General features: G+C 38.1%; 1 protein-coding gene across 2 annotated transcripts in view; it reads right to left on the minus strand.

The window, feature by feature from the left end:
* FAM3C (FAM3 metabolism regulating signaling molecule C) overlaps positions 1-19260 on the minus strand; it is a 52641-nt gene that overhangs the window by 22381 nt on the left and 11000 nt on the right. Inside the window, exons 2-5 of one of the 2 annotated variants that reach the window (XM_034671171.1) lie at positions 17259-17313; positions 13117-13221; positions 5402-5431; positions 4112-4235 (exon numbers count right to left, since the gene is read on the minus strand). In XM_034671171.1, coding sequence (XP_034527062.1) covers positions 4112-4235; positions 5402-5431; positions 13117-13221; positions 17259-17271 — 272 coding nt within the window. In that variant the 5' untranslated portion in view covers positions 17272-17313. The remainder of the gene's footprint in view (positions 1-4111; positions 4236-5401; positions 5432-13116; positions 13222-17258; positions 17314-19260) is intronic. The other variant, XM_034671175.1, reaches the window with a different exon arrangement.

Raw genomic sequence — 19260 nt, forward strand, 5'->3', positions numbered from 1 at the left:
GCTCTGTGAACAATTTTTAGACATGAACCAATCCATAAACAAAAAACAAAGCACATCCATGAAAGAAGAATAAATCAATAAATTAGAACTCATCAAAACTGCAAACGTTGGCACTACAAAAGATCCTAGTGAAAAGGATGTCTAGACAAGCTATAGGCTGGGAGAAAATAGTCACAAGCCCCATATCTGACAACAGGATACATATCTAAAATATATCTCAAAAACTCAAATTGCAGTAATAAAAAAATAAAAACAATCCAATTAGAAAACGGACAAAGACATGAATAGATATTTCACTGAAGAGGATATACAGGTGGCAAATAAAATGCATTAAAAGATGTTCAACATCACTAGCAATTAAACTGAGATATCACCACACATTTGAACAGCTAAAATAAAAAACAGTGACACCACCAAATTCTAGCAAGTATGCAAGGAACTGGATCTCTCATACATTGCTGGTAGAAATGTAAAATGGTGCAGTCACTTTGGAAAATGTTTGGCAGTTCCTTACAAAATTAAATACACGCTTACCACACAACCCAGAATTCCTGGGGATTTTATTGCAGAGAAATAAAGATGTACATCCACACAAAAACATGCATGTGGTGGCTCACAGCAGTTTTATTGGTTAGCAGCTGAACACTGGAAACAATTAAGCTGTTCGGCTGAGGATAATAGGTGATGGATAAACTGTTGTATACCCACAACACAGACTATTACTCAGCAATAAAGAAGTGGTAATTAATATGCATCAGTATTTCAAGAGCATCAGGCTGAGTCAAAAAAGCCAATCTCATATGGTCACATATTTTATGATTCTCTTTCTGTAACATTCTCAAAACATCAAAATGATAGAAATGATAAAAAGATGAGTGGCTGCCAGGGGTCAGTGACGGTGGGGGTGATGGTATCAGGGTAGTATAAAAGAGATCTCTGTGGCGATAGAATAATTTTGCATCTCAACTGCTGCATTGGCTACACGTATCTACACGTGATGAAATGACACAGAATGACACACCTTGTACCAATGCCAATTCCTGGTTTTGACACTGCATCTAATTAAGAAAGATACAGGGGCGCCTGGGTGGCACAGTGGTTAAGCGTCTGCCTTCAGCTCAGGGCGTGATCCCGGCGTTATGGGATCGAGCCCCACATTAGGCTCCTCTGCTATGAGCCTGCTTCTTCCTCTCCCACTCCCCCTGCTTGTGTTCCCTCTCTCACTGGCTGTCTCTATCTCTGTCAAATAAATAATAAATAAAATCTTTAAAAAAAAAAAAAAAGAAAGATACAATCATGGGGAAACTGGTAGAGAATACACAGGACTACTCCAATCTCTGCAACTGCCTGTGATTTCTGTAATTATCTCAAAATAGAGAGTTAAAAAAACAACTCTACTTGAAGGTCCATGAAAAAGCATAAAAATTTGATTTGGAAAAGCTTAGTAGCATTTACTTAACTATTTATCTACCCATATGGGTTGCATATCTGCCTTCAAAATCTTCCTTTTCATTCTCTAAAATTTACATGTAATAAAGCAGACTTCTTTCAGGTATTCAAGAGTAGTTCTGAAAGGTGAGCCATAAGGAAACCGACTAAACACGCTGCCCAAAAGAAGGCAGTTTCAAAATGCATTTGCTCTGCTCCTGTGAGACACACATAAGTGAACTCCATCATTAATGCTAAGAAGCAACAGCTATGATTAACCTGTTACATTAATCATTATGTACCACGGTGTTTTGATACTTAATAATTAAAGCTTCACAGCGTCTTCTCCATCATGGAGTAAGTGGCTGTGTCTATCTCAGAGCAGAAATACAGGCAACAGAGCAGCAGTATGGCACAGGCTTCCCACCAGAGGGCAGCAGCTAACCAATTTTTAAAACCTGGAATTAGGGAAAACCTGTAACTAGCAAATGACAAACTACTGAAGATTTTCAAATATATAAATTTACAAATATATAAACCAGTCTTATTAACACAAGTGGAAACGTCATCTTTTATCTTTCATGAATATGAAGGTTCCCCCACAACCAATCCACCTCTCCAGGCAAAACATCTGAAGAAAGTATTATACATACAGACAGATTCTACATCTTTGAACGTAGTTTTGTTTCGAAGACCTACTTTATGTTTTAACTACCACATCTTAAAATGATTAGTTTAGAGCAGGGTTTAGCAAACTATACAGCCCATGGGACAAATCTAGCCAACTGCCTGTTTGCTTGTTTTTGGTTTTATTATTTATGAGCTCAGAACGGTTTGTATATTTTTAAATGGTTACACTTTGAATGGTTACATAAGTACTTACACACTCTCCTTGATTTTACCTCTTGACCCTTCCAATCAAAAACACTATCTGGCCCCTCAAGGTAAAGTAAATGAATAAATCCATCAAAATAGTTTGCTATATATTCCTACACCAAACATGGAGATTATAATAAACGGTGAAATATTATCCTAATATCCACTTCATATAAACTGAAATCAAATGAGTATATCCCTAAAATAAAAGCTAGATCTTGAACATAAGTAAATTCTAATGGGTTCTCTAAAGCAAAATAAAAAGAAGCTACAATTCCTGGACTGGGTGACACGTGATGTTTATACGCAGCATTTTCTATCCCCAACTAAAAAGTCTGGAATCCATGTTAATCTCTACAGTATATCCTGATGCATCCCATCTGTCCTTAAAACCATAACCACCAGCCCAATCTAACTATGTTCTTTTGTCTATATTGGGGTTTCTCAACCTCAGTCTCTGACGACGTTACAGACCCGATAATTCACGTGGAAAGGCTGTCCCGCCACACCGGGGGAGTGTCAGAGCACCGCGGCCCTTACAACAGTGCCACTACAGCTGCAACATTTCAAAACCTACGACCTTGATGAATGTCCCCAGCAGAGCAGAATCATCCCCACCGAGAAGCTCTGATCTGGACTAGTTGTCTCCAAAATGAGTGCGCTTGTACTCAGGGCATGTGCAGGAAAATATTAAAAGTGCTACTTACACATTTTTAGTATCTACTTAGATATTCAGTGATTGCACTGAAAACTGTCACCACCGTGGAGAGGGGCAGCGTCGAAGAGCCTTGGCAGCCCTGGCGAAGGCCTTCCAGTTGATCTCTCTATTCTACTTTTTGAATCATTTTATACATCAGCCAGATAACTTTTTCAACATCAATGAAATCATGACGTGTCAGAATCTGAAAACCTTCGAGGACTCACACACTCAGGAAAAGCCCTTCGGTTCCTGGTGGCCTGGCCCTGACTCCTCGACCTCATCTCATGCACCCCCACTGCTCTGCACCACCCCCGGCTGCTTGAACAGCTCATCGCTCTAAATTTCCCAGGGAACAGCGGATTAAAAGCAACCACCTAAAGGGAGGGCTTGTGATTTCAGACAGCAACTTCACATGCAAATGGGAGTCAACGTGAAGGCAGGAGACTGAGAACCTGGACACTGTACTTCGTAGAGCATCAGAGCACAGGAAACACTCAGCTTTGTGGCCAACGGTTCTGCACCACAACGGGGAGCTTATGACTGGATTATTTCACACATCGACGGGCAGCACTCAGACATTAAAAACGAAGGATGTTTGTGAGAGAGCATTCATTCATTACCTAGAGCAGTGCTGCCCAAAGGGCCTCTTCGCAATGGTGGGAATGCTCTGCGTTCAGCTGCGTGGGCACAGGCCGTGGGGAGCTACTGAGTACTTGGAATGTGCCTAGTGTGACTGAGGAACTGAACTTTTAATTTTCATTCATTTCAATGAATTAACTTTTTCCCGATTACTTAAGAATCAGAATTAAATTGTCACATGTGTCTATGGCTACCGGATGGGACAGCTCAGACCTAGAGGATTCACAAGGAGGAAACCCTCGTCTTTATACGAAGCTGGATAAAGGTTGTGTTCTTATGTCACTCTAAAACGAAATTTCAAAATTTTAAGGCTCTTTAAATGCCTGGGAGAAAAAACCGTGTAATGAAAACTGAAATCACTTTTCTTTAAAACACGTCCAATACATTTTCAAAAGATGCATTAAACTCAGGTTCAATTTGCTGTAATTTAATAGCACACCATATACTCCCAAACTGAAAAATACTTACACATTGTCTTCCAGGCAGATTTTGGGTCCCACCACATTGGCTGCTCCACTTGCCATTTTAAAAGCAAAATGCTTCTCAGGGCAAGCTTTTGAGATTCCACATTTATATCTAGGAGGTTTTGTAGCTTCAGGGAGAAATTTTTTTAAAAAAGTGTTAGTAGATTCTATAATCAGTTTGTTTCATATCTTAAACCAGAAAGAGCATTATGTAAAAACACCAAGACACACATTTCTTAAAATACATGCCTTTTTCTTCCCCTGAGGGTTTCAAAGAACCACAAAACAAACAAAACATAAAACAGAACCACCTAGAAAACAAGCTAATAATTGATGTAAATGAATGAAGTAATAGATCTTGATAAAGGTAAATATATTTTATCTAATTTTTTTTATTTTTCAAAAGGCTTTAATTTAATCTAATAAACATTACACTAGTTCCAGGTGTAAAACACAGAGATTCAGTAACTCTATATGTTATTATGTTATGCTCACAACTGTAGCTACCATCTGTCACCATACAACACTATCAAAATACAATTGAATATATTCTTTACGCTATAGCTTTTATTCCTCTGACTTCTTAATTTTTAAACTCAGGAGTTTATTTCTCCTACTCCCCTTCACCCATTTTGCCCATCCCCCAACCATCTCCCTTCTAATTATTGTTAAGTTTATTTTTAAAATTCAGGATGGGGGAGGGGAACCTGGGTGGTGGCGCAGTCGGTTAAGCGACAGCCTCCTGGTTTCAGTTGGGGTCCTGATCTCAGGGTCGTGAGACTGAGCCCCGCATAGTGCTCTGCGCTCAGCCCAGAGTCTGGTTGAGATTCTCTCTCCCTCTCCCTGCCCCTACTGCTCGTACTCTCTTGCTCTCTTTCCCTAAAATAAATAAATAAATCTTTTTTAAAAAATTCAGGATGGGGGAGGTTTTGAATTGCTACTTTACATTTCTAGTCCATATACGCACAACGTATGGTTAACTAACGAGTAAAAAGCCTAACACATCGCTGAATATCTGCTCACGTTCTAGTTCTAACGAGGAATTCTTCTTTCACACACTTTCTGTACTTTTACCACTGAAACTAAAAGCACTAATAAAACAAAATATCCATTACGGATACCATTATATACCAAGAATATTCAGCTGTCCAGTCAAATAGCATCCTTATAACTTAAAAAGTTCTAAATCAATTTTGCTCATGTTGAAATCTCTCCATTGTTTGAATATAAATGCTCATATGCCTAAGATAAAACAAAATAAACCATGTGCAAAACACTGAGATGAAATACTTACAACGTGCAGCTGTGTCCAATGCTGACCTTGCTAGGAAAAAAAAGAAAAGGTTATCTTTATTAGAAGGAATAATGCTATTTAAACATATATGGAACTAACAGACTTATAAAAATGAAAGTGCCTGAATTCTTGCTCAGTACACAATAAAAAAAATCAGAATATCACTCTAGAGAAAAAGTGTGAAAGTAACTTTAGGCTACAAAACTCACTATAAACAACTATGCAGAGGAATTATGGACCATAGTATTTAATTATTGATAGAACATTTTATTCTTTCTTTATTTTATTTTTATTTCTAGTTATAATTTAAATCCCAATCAGAAAGATACTCTACAAACTTAATTTCTCTTTGAATTTATTTTTCAATTTTTTCCAGCGTTCATTAGACATAATCGACACTAACACTGTGTGAGTTTAGGTGTACGATATGTTGACTTGATACATCTATAAATTGCAAAATGATAACCAGTATAGTACTAGCTACCACCTCCATCTCATCACATAGTTATCAGTTCGTTTTTTGTGGCGAGAACATTTAAGATCCACTTGCTAATCTACGCTCAAGTATATGATACAGTATTATTGGCTATAAACACCATGCTACATTAGAGATCCCCAAACTTGTTAATCTTATAACTGGGAGTCTAGACCCTTTGAGTGAAGTCTCCCCCTTACCTTCCTCCCAATCCCTGGTAACCACCATTTTACTGTTTCTCTGAGTTTGTCCTTTTTAGATTTCACATACAACTGATATCATACACTACTGCAAACTTCCCTTTAAGTGACCTGAAATACACACACTCAGTGACTATTACGGTGTTTAGAAGTTGATCCTGCTGCACTGTGTCACGTACACGTGCATATATAGTCCTGGAGAATATACATAAACTTATCTTGGTGGTTAGGCTAGGAGATCCGGGGGGCAGGGAACACAAAAGGGCTGCTGGTGGTGAGGAGTTTAATTTCTCTAGAATAGAAATGTATTGGGTGTAATAAACAAAATAAGGTCAATTACTAAGAATTTTAAAATTTATCAGTTCAAGGAAGCCAAAAGATCAACTCTCAACTTTAATGCAGATCTCAACCTGGCCATCTACACTTAGAGCTTTTTAAAAGCACTAACACCTGATCCCAGCCTAGGGGATTACAAATCAGATCATCGACAGTATTGTGGGCAGCCATTTCCTGATTTGGCTAATAAGTATGCAGTGTTACAAATATTTGCCAGCTGTCTGACTATAAATAGTCACTGGGTTTTTAGTTTTGTACTATTTTAGATAATTGAGAATTTCCTGTAAGTCCAGTACTCAAACTGAAGAACAGAAACTTAAAGGTGAAAAATAACATGTAAATGTTTAAAAAGAGGAAAATGACCAAGTAAATGAAGGCTCGTTAACTCTATAAAACACTCAGAATTTTTATGCGCCACTGAAGTCATAAAGGCAATGGAGTAACGTGGAGAAAGTCTAATGCATGAAATAAAGCAAAAAAACAAGCCTTCTCTGTAAGTATGAAAAGTATTCATGGATAAGGACAAAGACTTTTAAGGGAAAAAAAAGACCACTTAATAAATTAGAGTGCTGGGACCCTACTGGGCTCATTCTTTTAATCTCCTTAATTATGTCATAAAAGTAAGGGAAACATCAATTCTAGAGATTATCTGGTCCAATGCTCTCACTTTTGTAAACAAGAAAATGAAAGCCCAGAAAGTGATAAGCAGCATAAACACCAGATATTCTCAATTTCACTTTGCCCTGAACAAACAGCCTTGGGTGTTAAGATATTTACAGAAAAACTGTTTAAATCAGACATTCTGGTATGCTTAACTTATGGTAACAAGATACGGGGAAGACAGTGGGATCAGAACAGGGGTAATATAACAGAGCTCATTCACATATGCTGGGTACTCTTATCAAGTACTTTTTCATGTATTACTGATTTAATCATCATCCCTGTTTCAAGGAGAAAGAAACTGGGAACTGAGAGGTTTACTGATTTATTTGTTTCAAGTCATAATAACTTGCAGAGATAGTTTTCACAGTCCTATTTCACTCTAGCACCCAAACTCATACTGCACTGCAAAATGGGAAATGTCTGAGGTCCTCTGATCACATGCATAAAAACTGCTAGTCCTGCTCAGAGCAGGAAGCCAGAATAGAGAGCTTTCACAACAACCCTTCTGACTGCAGAGGATTCAAGACTCAAGACAGGAGTCTGCAAGGACAAGGATGCTGCTGAAGTAATCCAGATAAAAAGGACTAGCAGTTGGAACAAAGGTAATGACTGTGCGTTTGAAACAAGTAGACCAGTTCAGAACAATTAAGGAAGCAGCACCGATGGGACTTGGGAATGGACCAGATGGAGGATGATGGAAAGGGAGGAATCAAGTTTACCTCTTGGACATTTGGCTTTAGAAGCCTTCATTTATTCATTCACATGAACCAATGAACGAAAACACCATATCTGCACTCAGATGCTCATAATCTAGTGAGACGTAGGGGTAGGGGATGGGTTCAGTGCTGGACCTATCAGTTTAAGATACTTGGAGAAGATCCAAGTGGGAAAGTCTCAAGGCCAGCTCTAAATGAGATCTGGGACGAAGATATAAATGGGAAAGTTAACAAAGGATAAGGCCACCCAGAGAGATCTCTGGATTGAAAGTCAGGGGGCTGACGAGAGAAGTGAGAGACATCAACAATCAACTAAGGCTCAGAAAGGAACGTGGCTGAGCAAAGGGAGGTAGAAGAAAAGCCAGGACGAGTCTCTCAAATGGTCAAACTAGTTTGCTTGTAAAGCTGAGGAGATTAAAAAAAAAAGGGGTAAATGCTACTTAACTCAAAAAATGTTACTGGAATAGGATTTGGGGAAAACCAGTTTCTTAATCATCTTTTAAATACATAACATCACCTCCATTTGCTTTGCGTAAGAGTAAAGAGAAAAGACACTAAAGGTTTAAAAAAAACAAACAGGGGAGCCTGGGTGGCTCAGTCAGTTAAGTATCCAAATCTTGATTTCAGTTCAGGTCAAGCATGATCTCAGGGTCGTGAGATCCAGCCCCCTGTCGGGCTCCGCACTCAGCTCAGAGGCCACTTAAGATTCTCTGTCCCTCTGTATCTCCCCCACTCAAACACACACGTTCTCTCTCAATAAATAAATAAAATCTTTAAACAATAACAAACAACTCTTGGAAAGACTGTTCTTTCCAGACCAGATGAAAACTAATTTTTATCTAATATTTATCAAAACTGAAATCCTTCTACTAGGCCTGCCATTCTGAGAATTTTAACACCTGAAAGCCAAACAGGTAAATCTTCACAAATAACCAGGATGTTCTCCACATGTAGAGGACGGGCATAGCGCGCCAGCAAAAATCCTCCTTCCCTGCAACTTGTATTCCTCCAACTGCCTTGATGGCTTTAATTCGTAATTTCTTTCACTATATGCAACTTTTCACTTTCAGGAACAATAATAAACATTTTTTATTTGGTTTGCACTTTTTTAAGTTTTTAATTTTTTTATTTTAAGAAAATAAATAAACAGCCAGGCATCATTTTATTTTTACTGTGGAAAAATTATCACGAATTATTCAAGATTAAATTATTCAAGATAAACTGAGCTTTTGTACGGTTCAGATATAACATATCTTGGGAAAGCTAAAGAAGCTTACCGACTGCTGAACCTTCTACATTAACTGAATTTAAGCTTCAAATTACCAGTTGTTTTATTGCTTATATAATCACTGAACAATTCTTTAAAAATCATTTAAAATGACTGAAAGCAACGGTCTCCAAAATCTATGAAATAAGTAACATCAAACAGAACACTTACTAATCATTATTATCTACTCTTATCAGATGAGCCGAGACAATGAATTCACTCGGAATTTTTTTTTTTTTCAGATTTGGGTTTCATCAATGAATGCTGTTCAAGAAGTCAAGCTACAGAAATCAGAACTATTTCATACTTTACTTTTTAATAATGTCAAGCAATTTATGTATATACTATTTCAACAGTCTAAATCTGAAAGGGTAAAAATAAATCAACTTAAGAGAACAGTAAGTACTGCAGCTATACATGCAAAAATAATCTGGAATGTGTTCAGTACATTCACTAGTTGTTAAGTATCCGTGATGAAAACTAACACTGTTAAAATGCAATCATAACTAAAACTCACAGATTGTATCCATGTTGACATCCTGGTTGTGACACTGTAGATAGTTTTCTAAGATGTTACCCATATGAGAAACTGTGTAAAGGGTATGCACAATCTCTATGTATTACTTCCCACTTCCCACGAATGCATGTGCATCTGCCTACAATTATCTCAAAAAGTTGTGTGAAAAACTTTTTAAAAAAATCACCATGTATTTTAGTAATTTCAACTAACTGTGAGAAAAATTTTTCATTCCTCCATTCTAGAAATGAGTTCATTTCATTTTTCTATAACACTATGATACAATAAACCTGAATCTAAATTTATAGAACTATCAAGTAAGCTATTGTATCAACAAACAGAAAAAAAAGGAAAAATTCACCACCAACAGAACTATAGTTCACCTCATGGGACCCCCTAGAATAATGATTATAGAAACAATTCTAATGTTGAGTTAAACTTATCACCCTTTGGTAAATTGAGTTAGATGCTAAGCAAATAGCAAAGACAACCCTAACTCCATCTTTGCTCAATTATTCTGTGATGAGAATTAAAATATAACAAATTAAATTTTCACCAATTCAGTAAGTTGGAATCCAGTAAGGTTTTGTGGATATAGTGTATGACTTCAGTTACAAAATAAGCCATCTGCCCTAAGAATGTGTAAATCAAATACCTAAAACACACAAAATAAAACATTGCAGATTCCTAACATTAGGAAAAATCAAAATGAAAATTAAGAGACCACTATCCTAGTCAAACTAGCTCAGCGTTTGTTCATAACTGACTACCAGGGGCTTTTCAACTAATAGAGTTCTAAATGAATCCCACTTTGGAAATACTGTTCCTCCCCATGTAAAAATCCTAATCCTCAATCATTCATTTTCCATTCAATCAGCACGTACTGTCTACATGTACGGCCCAGTGTTAGAGCTGGGTGAAGCACCAAGGTATTACTGCCCTTAAGATTCATTCTCTAATAAGGGGAAACAGATACATGGAAAATCAAAGACATTAAATGATGTAAGTCAGAATAAAATCAGTGCCAAACTGAGATATAAGTACTATGCTCTAGGAACAAACAGTTCAAAAAAGAAGCAACACATTCTAATAGGAAAAGAGGGAGGTTCAAACATAATGTCTCTCAAGAAGGGGCATTTATGCAGTTCAGAGGAATGAGAAGGATTAACAGAGGAAGGGGAGCTGAGAAAGATGTGCAGTGTGAGGAACCAGCACGAGCAAGGCTGGGGTGTGTGTCTACAGATCCCGCACAGACGGGCACAGCAAGTGCGAGGCACAGGGTGGGGAGGGGCAGGGCAGAGAACAGGGGAGATGGGCAGAGGTGGGTTGAGGGAGTGAGTGCCATCCTAAGTAGGGACTCTGATTTTACTCTCTAGTCGTCAGAAGTACTAAAGGTTCACGAGTGTTAAGAGAACTACTCTGGCGGCGATGAAACAGACAGATACCAAGGATGAGAAACAGACATGGAACATCCCTTGCATATTTAAACAGACGGTCCAGACTAGAGATGGAGACCCAAATTAGGGCAAGCACTGGCTGTGGCTAAACCCAAGCCTCTTCTCTCTGAAAACAATGGGCCTTTTCCCAAAGTGGTTTTCTTATGTGTACCAATGGTCCCATTGCCTCCCTTCTTTCAAGGACCCTCTTTTTCTTGTTTGCTCAATCTCATCCCATTGACTTGTAACTCCCTGAATCTTTGCTCAAAGCCTATAGACAACCGAGTCTCTACTTTAGTTCAAAAAAGAAAAAACATTCAACTTGCTTCTGCCTCAAGCTACCAGCCCATAATCTTCTTCCTTTACCATCAATCTTTCTTAGGTGACCTGACCACACACACTGTTTCCCAGCAATACTGAGTAAGTCCTCAATGCCTTTAGTGTTTTTCTGCCCCATTATTCGACTGCAAGGAGCTGTGCTCTCAAAGGACACCAGGCTGGCCTCTCCGTAGTAAAAGAAGTAGGCAGAAGTCAAATGTCACTGTGCTTTGTAATGACTACTCTATGCTGGATCCTAAATATACGTCATACTAATTTTATTATATAATATACATACATATTATATAATGTATGTGTGTGCACACACACATACACATATACATTTTTTTTAAGGGGCGAGCAGAGGGAGAGAGAGAATCTTAAGCAGGTACCACGCCCAGTGCAGAGCCCAACCTGGGGCTGGATCTCAGGACCCTGAGATCATGACCTGAGCCAAAATCAAGAGTCAGATGCTTAACCGACTGAGCCACCCAGATGCCCCCCTGGATACTTCATTTTAAAATGGGTGTTAAAAACAGATGGTTCAGGAGGAAAATAGCCAGTACACTGAGAAGAAGGTCCAAAGGGGGGAATTCCATAATTGGAGAAGACAAAAACTTATAAAAAGACAGCCTGAAGGAGTATGACTGCACTTTAACTATTTGAGAGCTCATTAGTGTGGAAGAGAACTCCAGCAGACAGAAGATCTGTGCACTGATGCTACTGGGTAGTATAAAATACAGAATTCAGTGCAATATAAAAAGTACTTTTAAGTAGTTATTGGAAGAACAGTCACCTGAAAATGTGTATCCATTACACATCAGAATTGTCTAAAGCCTCGATACTCAGTATGTGGTCTGTGAGTGGAAACCTCAGCATCACCTGGGAGCTTGTCAAAAATGCAGACTCTCAGGCCCCATCCCAGACACTGAGTCCAAATCTGCATACCAAGATCCCAGGGAGACTCCTTTAAGTTGGAGGACCAATGGTTTAAGGGAGTCTTGAAATTAGATGTGAGAAGAAGTGAACGAGGTCTTGAGATCCCCTCCAAATACTAATTTATGGAAAGCAAAACTCACTATTCCAGAAATATCAAAGTTGTTCCAACCAGTTTCTGCCTAATGGGTCAAAATACTGTTTCTAGGTTTCACATTCTCACTTTTCACGCATAATTTTTTAATACCTTAAACAACACTTCAACCAAAGCATATTCAAACATTTCAAAGGTTAACTTATTTTACTAACTTAGGAATTTTGTTAAAAAACTGAGTTAAAGTAGCTTACAATGGTATATTTACAATATAACATCAAATAAATTGGTAAAGAGAAAAATAGTGCAGAAGGAAATAAGGTTAGGAAAGCAAGACGGATTTCTGTGGCTGGTATTTAAAATGCATTTTCATGACTCCACTTGCTAATTGGGGCCTAGATTTGGTTCTAAGTTTTCTAGCAGCCAACTCAAATAGTGTATATTTTCCAGAACATTCATTTAAAATGCCATGATTAATGTCTTAGGCATGAATGAAATAGACCCCATTCAATGTACTCTGAATGCTGAATAGAAGATTCATGCTTTATACTGAATTAATTTTATGACTTCCTACTGTATACTTTAGAATATTCTAACGGGTCACACTTATTGATATACTAACATTTTCTTTTCTAGACAGACTAAACAGCAGAGTTACTCGATGCTGATAACTTTAATTTATAGACATATAAATTTAATTTATAAAAATTTACAGACAACCAAAAATAAGAAGAAAGGGGGAAAAAATGGGACTTACCAAACAGATTTCCTAAACTTGCATCCATTTTTATTTCAAATACTTGAGAAATAACATAAAATGTCAGTAAAAATACTGCCACAGCTACCACCAACTTTGCAGCACCTAGAAAAGGGCAGAAATAATTCAGCATGAGCTTGTGAGACCACAGAACTTTTATGAATGCATTTTCATGAAAAATTTAAGTTTACAAAAAAATTTCTTAAAACTAAACTTTATCTCATTGATCTTGTTTTCACTTGAGTTACAACAAAAACTGCACCAACCATCCATCAAGATAAGGGATTTTCCTGATCCAAGAATTATCAGATTGGCTAGCAACCCAAACACGGGACTGCTTGACTCATCTGCCTAATTTTCTCAGGAAAAAAACAAAACAAAACCAACAACAACAAAAAAACAAACCTGCTATCAAGGGCTGGCTGACTACACAAAAGTACCCCGGCAAGTGGAACACCATCACCAAGTATGCTGGATGATGCATCCCTAATCCTTGCCAAATATGAAGGGCAATACTGCACAGGGACAATACAAAAATGCTGGACCTTATGGAGATACTCCGGCAACAACCATGATGCTCGCTAAGTAAGGAACTCTCAAGTGAAATGTAACAGGTTTACTGTCCTATCACCAGCCAACCCATCTCTTAGAGCTACGCAAGTGCTCCTGGTATGGCGAACAACACAGGATTCATCCGCGTACTGAATACTAGCTTAAGACAGGCCTCCTCGAATCTTTAGAGGACTTAATCTGGCACCCATCACATATGCTTCATAATGCAATTACATGATAAGCTCCATCAAGACACACACACTCGTAGACCTTCATACTTTCTATCTTTAACCATTTCTGAGTCCCTTACAGAGTTAGCACGGCGACTACACGCTAAGTAACTGCTTAGTAGGAATCAACAACTTATCTTTTTTTCTCCAGGCAAATCTAGGAAAGAAAAGAAACTGTGCAAGACAGGAAAGGAAATGCAAAATGATGGGCAAGAAACGTCCTCCTCTTTCCCCTAGAATCTCAGAGCATCTCACTAGGTTATTTGGGAACCATACTAATTTTTGCCTGTACAATGTCCATTCCCCTCTTACCAAAAGTTTAATCCATATTGATCTAAAAGAGGTAGATGGGATCAGCAGGCATATCTCCACCCTTAAGGAAACAAAAGCCCAGAGGTCAGGCAACTGCACAAGATTACAAATAACTTAGCAGCAGAAGGCCCAGATCCAGGCATCCTGAGAGGGCCCAGTGCTTGGTACAGTATCCATTCTAACACCAAATTACCACATTCTCCTAAAACACTACCAAAACTCGACTCAGTCAGTAAGGAAGAGTTTAAAAAAAAAAAAAAAACCCAAAAAACAAAAAACAACTATGTTCTTCTAATTTCCTAAACCCAAAGAACTAAGACTTCATCCTTCAAGGAGTGGCAAGAGAATGGACTGCTGATGCCGCAAAGGGCCAGCGACGCTGAGAAGTGCCGGTTTCACAGAGCTACTCATTTCTATTTAGAAACGCTCTATAAACACAGAAATGAGATGGCAGTGAGGAAGTCTCACTACCCTAATCAATCTCCCTACCTCCGTTTCCAACCTTTTCCTCTCCAAAAATTACATATTTTCAAAAGTAACTGCAAGTTGCCTGCGTGTTTAGTGCATAAGAGAGCAAAATTCCAATAGGCTTTAAGCTCTTGCCCCCAAGGATCTAGCAGAGTGCCTGACGCAGCCATACTCTCAACAAGTGTTTGATAAATAGATGAATGGTAAGAGGTGACACATTCCTTCTTGATCACTTAAGACCAAAGGCTTGAAGACTGTGTATTACATGACAGTCTTAACCACTCATTTCCAGCAATCACGAACACGAGCAACCAGAGATAACTTTTCCCTGTCCCTTACAGCAGATACATGAAACCTTTACTGTTAAAGATTAAAACAGTAAAATGAATAAAATATCAACGGTTATAATACAGGAAAGTTCTAGACTAAATTCAATACCAAGTTAGACCTGAGCCTACACTAAACAAGCTATCTACATCACATATACATGCACATATATGCATTCGTCTATACAATACACACACACACACACCATTTACTGAGTGCCTTCTATAGAGCTAAATGCTTTATAAGCATAATCCCATTTGAACAGCTTTTCAAGGTATTATTTTCATTTTACAGATTAGAAATCAAGGCTGAAAATTTTCAGATCACTTGCCTAAGGTCGTGTAGCTAGTTAGTGGCAGAAGTGAGTCTTCAACCCAGACCTATTCACTGACACTGGACCATCAGAGTAACTAGGAGGAAATAAAAGCTCTACGGCAGAGAAAAGCTAGAGATGGAGAAATGAACTGGTAACAGAATAAACAGATGGTCCCCGAGAGGAGCAGGCAGGTGGAGACTAGCACAGCCACCATAATGGTAGAGTTCTAGAACTTCTGTTACAGAAGGGTCCCCTCCAGAGCTAGTCACCACCCAACTCTGGACATAAAGGGGCCTGATGACACCACACCACGGTCCCTATTCCTAACTTCCCATGAGATTCTCTCTTCCCTCTAGCCATGGACTGCACTAATCTGAGTGTGTCCCTATTTTTCACAAATCAAAAAGCATACACTTGAGACACCGTTGCCTTACTGTAAAAATAAAGGCTGTAAGAGTATTTCAAAGCAACCACATTTTCTTAAATTAGAAGACATTAATCACACTAAAGGCAATAAATTAACAGCTTATCTTCTCTCTTCGGTCATCAAAACCAATCCCTTCAAGACCTGTACTAGGAACAGTGTCAAACTAAGCACTCAATGAATAATTATTTATCAATTAACCTTGGAATTAACTGTTAGAATCAGAGAAATGAAGTAAATGAAAATTTAATTTCAACTAGAATGAATGTAGAATTATGTGAGGAAGAGAAAACTTCCTTTGATTATTTCAGTCACTATGTTTCATGAATGTACTTTTAAAATCATGTGGAGATGTGATCAATAGTCCTGCCATATTCAAAGGTCATTAAAAAAAAAAAAAGACATTGTAATATGTTTTTTTAAACCACAAACAAACTCTTAAGTTTCTGGGAATACTTTCCTTCAAAAAATTGAATAACTATTCGAAAAAGGATAGTTTTGTAAGTTCACCACCAAAGGGTCCAGATTTCCAAATTTCCACAAGGGCATCTGTGAACAACCCTGGTATTTCTGCTCAATGAGCACAATGTTTAATCACCTGCACCTGATTCTACAGAATGATCACTGAAGCAGGAAGCCTCGTTTGTTCACCCACCTTGACTTTAGACACTTCTAAGAGATGCCCCCCGTAGGAAAATACTTGGCTTGCTGGTGAGAAGATGATAATTACAAGAAAGACTATCTCGATTTTGAGCAATTACAAGTTATCTTCTATGCTGGAAACACACGTAGTGGAAATTTCTATGTCAAGTGTGCGTTTCCTCTAGGGCCTTGGCTGTGCTGAAGGAGGGGCGGGGCTGGGAGAACACACTTACTTTCATGATCAAGGCAGGAAGAGGTCAGCAGCCTCTCCCATTATTTATGCGTCTTTCTATAATGTTTAAAGATAGTTTCCTTAATAATATGAACATCATGCTGTGTTTTGCAATTTCCTCAATATGCTGCCTAGAGGATGCTCTTACACATAACCTCACTTCTGCAGATTAGACTCGAACCAGCAAATATTCCCTTAAGCAAACATACATTTTACCGAATTGTTCACATACACTAGTTTTCACTTAAGTACATATACAGAAAAGATGTAAGCTTTTAAACTTTATGACTTATTTTTCTCAAAAAGCTAGAACTTAGCAAAAACAAAAATCAGTTTCCCTAGGTTGTCAAAATTGTTCTTTATATGGGCATTTTATTCTCATAGGCAAATAAGCTTAATGTGTAAGAACATATTAAAGCCATAACTTAAAAAAATTTCGTATAAATAATTTCCACAAAAGTCTGCCCAATTTGTGATTTACTGACTACATAAAAAAGTAGGCAAAGTAGTGATTTAGTCTGTTATATATACCAGCTTTGTTCTTAATACAGAAAATGATTATTTACTCTCTCCTTTAGCTGTTTAAATAAAGATGTTATACAAAAAGTAATACTTTTCCTACTGAATTAAGTATCTTACCTGCTACCCTCATGTTTCGTTTTTCAGTCTATGGCACTTTTCATTAAACAACCTCCTAAAATCAAAAGAAAGGCAAACATCATTAGGTCCAGAATGAGCATTCCCGCCTAGATTGAGTTTGACTTGAAGTATATATAATAAACTAATTAGACAAATGCCATGACATTTCTAAGTATTCTACCAATATGGTCACTGGGCCTGGCTCCTTCCACTGGGACATAAAGCTCCTGAGAGGAAGGTCTGTGTTTTCTACTGTTGTGTCTCCAGCTCCCCAGGTCTCCAGCTCCCTAATTTCGGTGAAAGGATGTAAGAAGTCCTGCCATCAAGCATGTGAATGGAAGATAATGCCCCTTATTATTCTCAGTGATTATGTGTTTCTAAGGAACTTTTGACACTAAGTTCCAAACTTCCAATTTGCAGGTGAGGTCCAAAGAGGTGAAGCTGCTTGTCCAGGCTCGGAACAAAATACTGGTAGAAATGGGGCTAGCCCGCAGGTGCCCGGGCTCCTACTCCAGGGCTCACTCCAGTCCATGATGCTGCTTCATTTTTCATACAAGAGAATGCAGGGGCACTATGACAAGCACTTTACAGCAAAGGCTTATTTTAATATCAGGATCCTCTCCCTCTTCATGGTTTCAATTTAAGTTTGTAAAAGAATATATTCAAAAGTACCAAATTACAATTTTAAATATTCCAGTAACTATCATCAATGACAGCGTATGTTACACATCAAAGAAAGAAACTATTCTCTGATATTATTCTACGAACAACAAGAAGTAGATGCTGGAAAAAAAAATCTTTGTATGTGTGTTTCCCTCCTAGGAAATAAGATAGGTGAAATTTTAAAAAGAAAATGAAAAAGCAAGTAAACGAGTTTGATAGGAAATTCAGGCTCAGGTTTAATACAGACAGCTGCCATGGTCTACTCCATCTGTGGTACAAGAAAGGAATTCTAAAGAAAGTTTTGATAAATGAATCTGCAACCTTTGTTTTTAGATAGTATTTGATACTAATGTTTCAATGTCGATGTCCGATCTAGTAACTCACAGAATGTTTTAAATAAAAATAGCAGCACACCCCTGAAGGACACAGAAAGGAAGTGAGACATCCAGTTTGTCCATTCACCTGTAAGAAACAGGCCAGGGTGGGGGTGGTGAGCATCCAAAGACCAGTGCTCTTATGAAAGCTCCCTTTCTTCTGCCCAATGTACCCTGAAGAAAATATCAACATTTACACTAATAGTGAATGGAACATTACTGATGATTTCTTTTCCTCTGTTAGTTATCTGAACACCTTGCACATAATACGAAAAGCCAGTGTTAATCTATTTAAGCTAACTACTTATCCACAGGCTAGGAAAACACTAAAAGGAAACAACAGATAGTGAAGTATCCACAAGCCATCACATAAAAGCAGGGAAAAAAAAAAAAAGTCCTTGGGTTTTCAAATGAAATCCGACTGGTTTTAAATCCTCTTTTGACTTCCAGCAAAATGGACCACCACGCTCACAACACACGCAGACCTTTCCTCCCAGTAAATATTCCAAAATAACTTCACTCTTATCTGAATGTGGCCTAGAAAATTTCTTTGGAAGTGGGATAAGCAGTTGGGCAGACTCTTGCTGTTCTCTTTCTCTATTTCCATTCCCTGCTGAGGCCACACCCCCGTAGCCCACACAGTCCCCGCCTCACAAACCCGCCACCTACCTGCACTGTCCCGCAAGCCTGCTTCTAAATTGATACTAAGAGGACCACAATAAGCGACTACAAATGTCTAGCAGAATTCATGTTTTCCATTAAATTTCTGAGAGAGCATTTCGTAAAATCTCTATATTAAAATCTCATAAAATCTCAGCCGTAACACATTTTTAATTAGTTTGCTCATGACAAATTAATGATGCAAGAGTGTAGATCAGCATAAGGAAAAAGTACTGAATATGTTTGAGGGCAAATCAAGGGACATGTCTACAATACGCTAATTCCAAGTCATCCCTAACTTGTCT

Source organism: Ailuropoda melanoleuca, chromosome 1 (genome assembly GCF_002007445.2).
Source record: "Ailuropoda melanoleuca isolate Jingjing chromosome 1, ASM200744v2, whole genome shotgun sequence".
Lineage (NCBI taxonomy): Eukaryota > Metazoa > Chordata > Mammalia > Carnivora > Ursidae > Ailuropoda > Ailuropoda melanoleuca.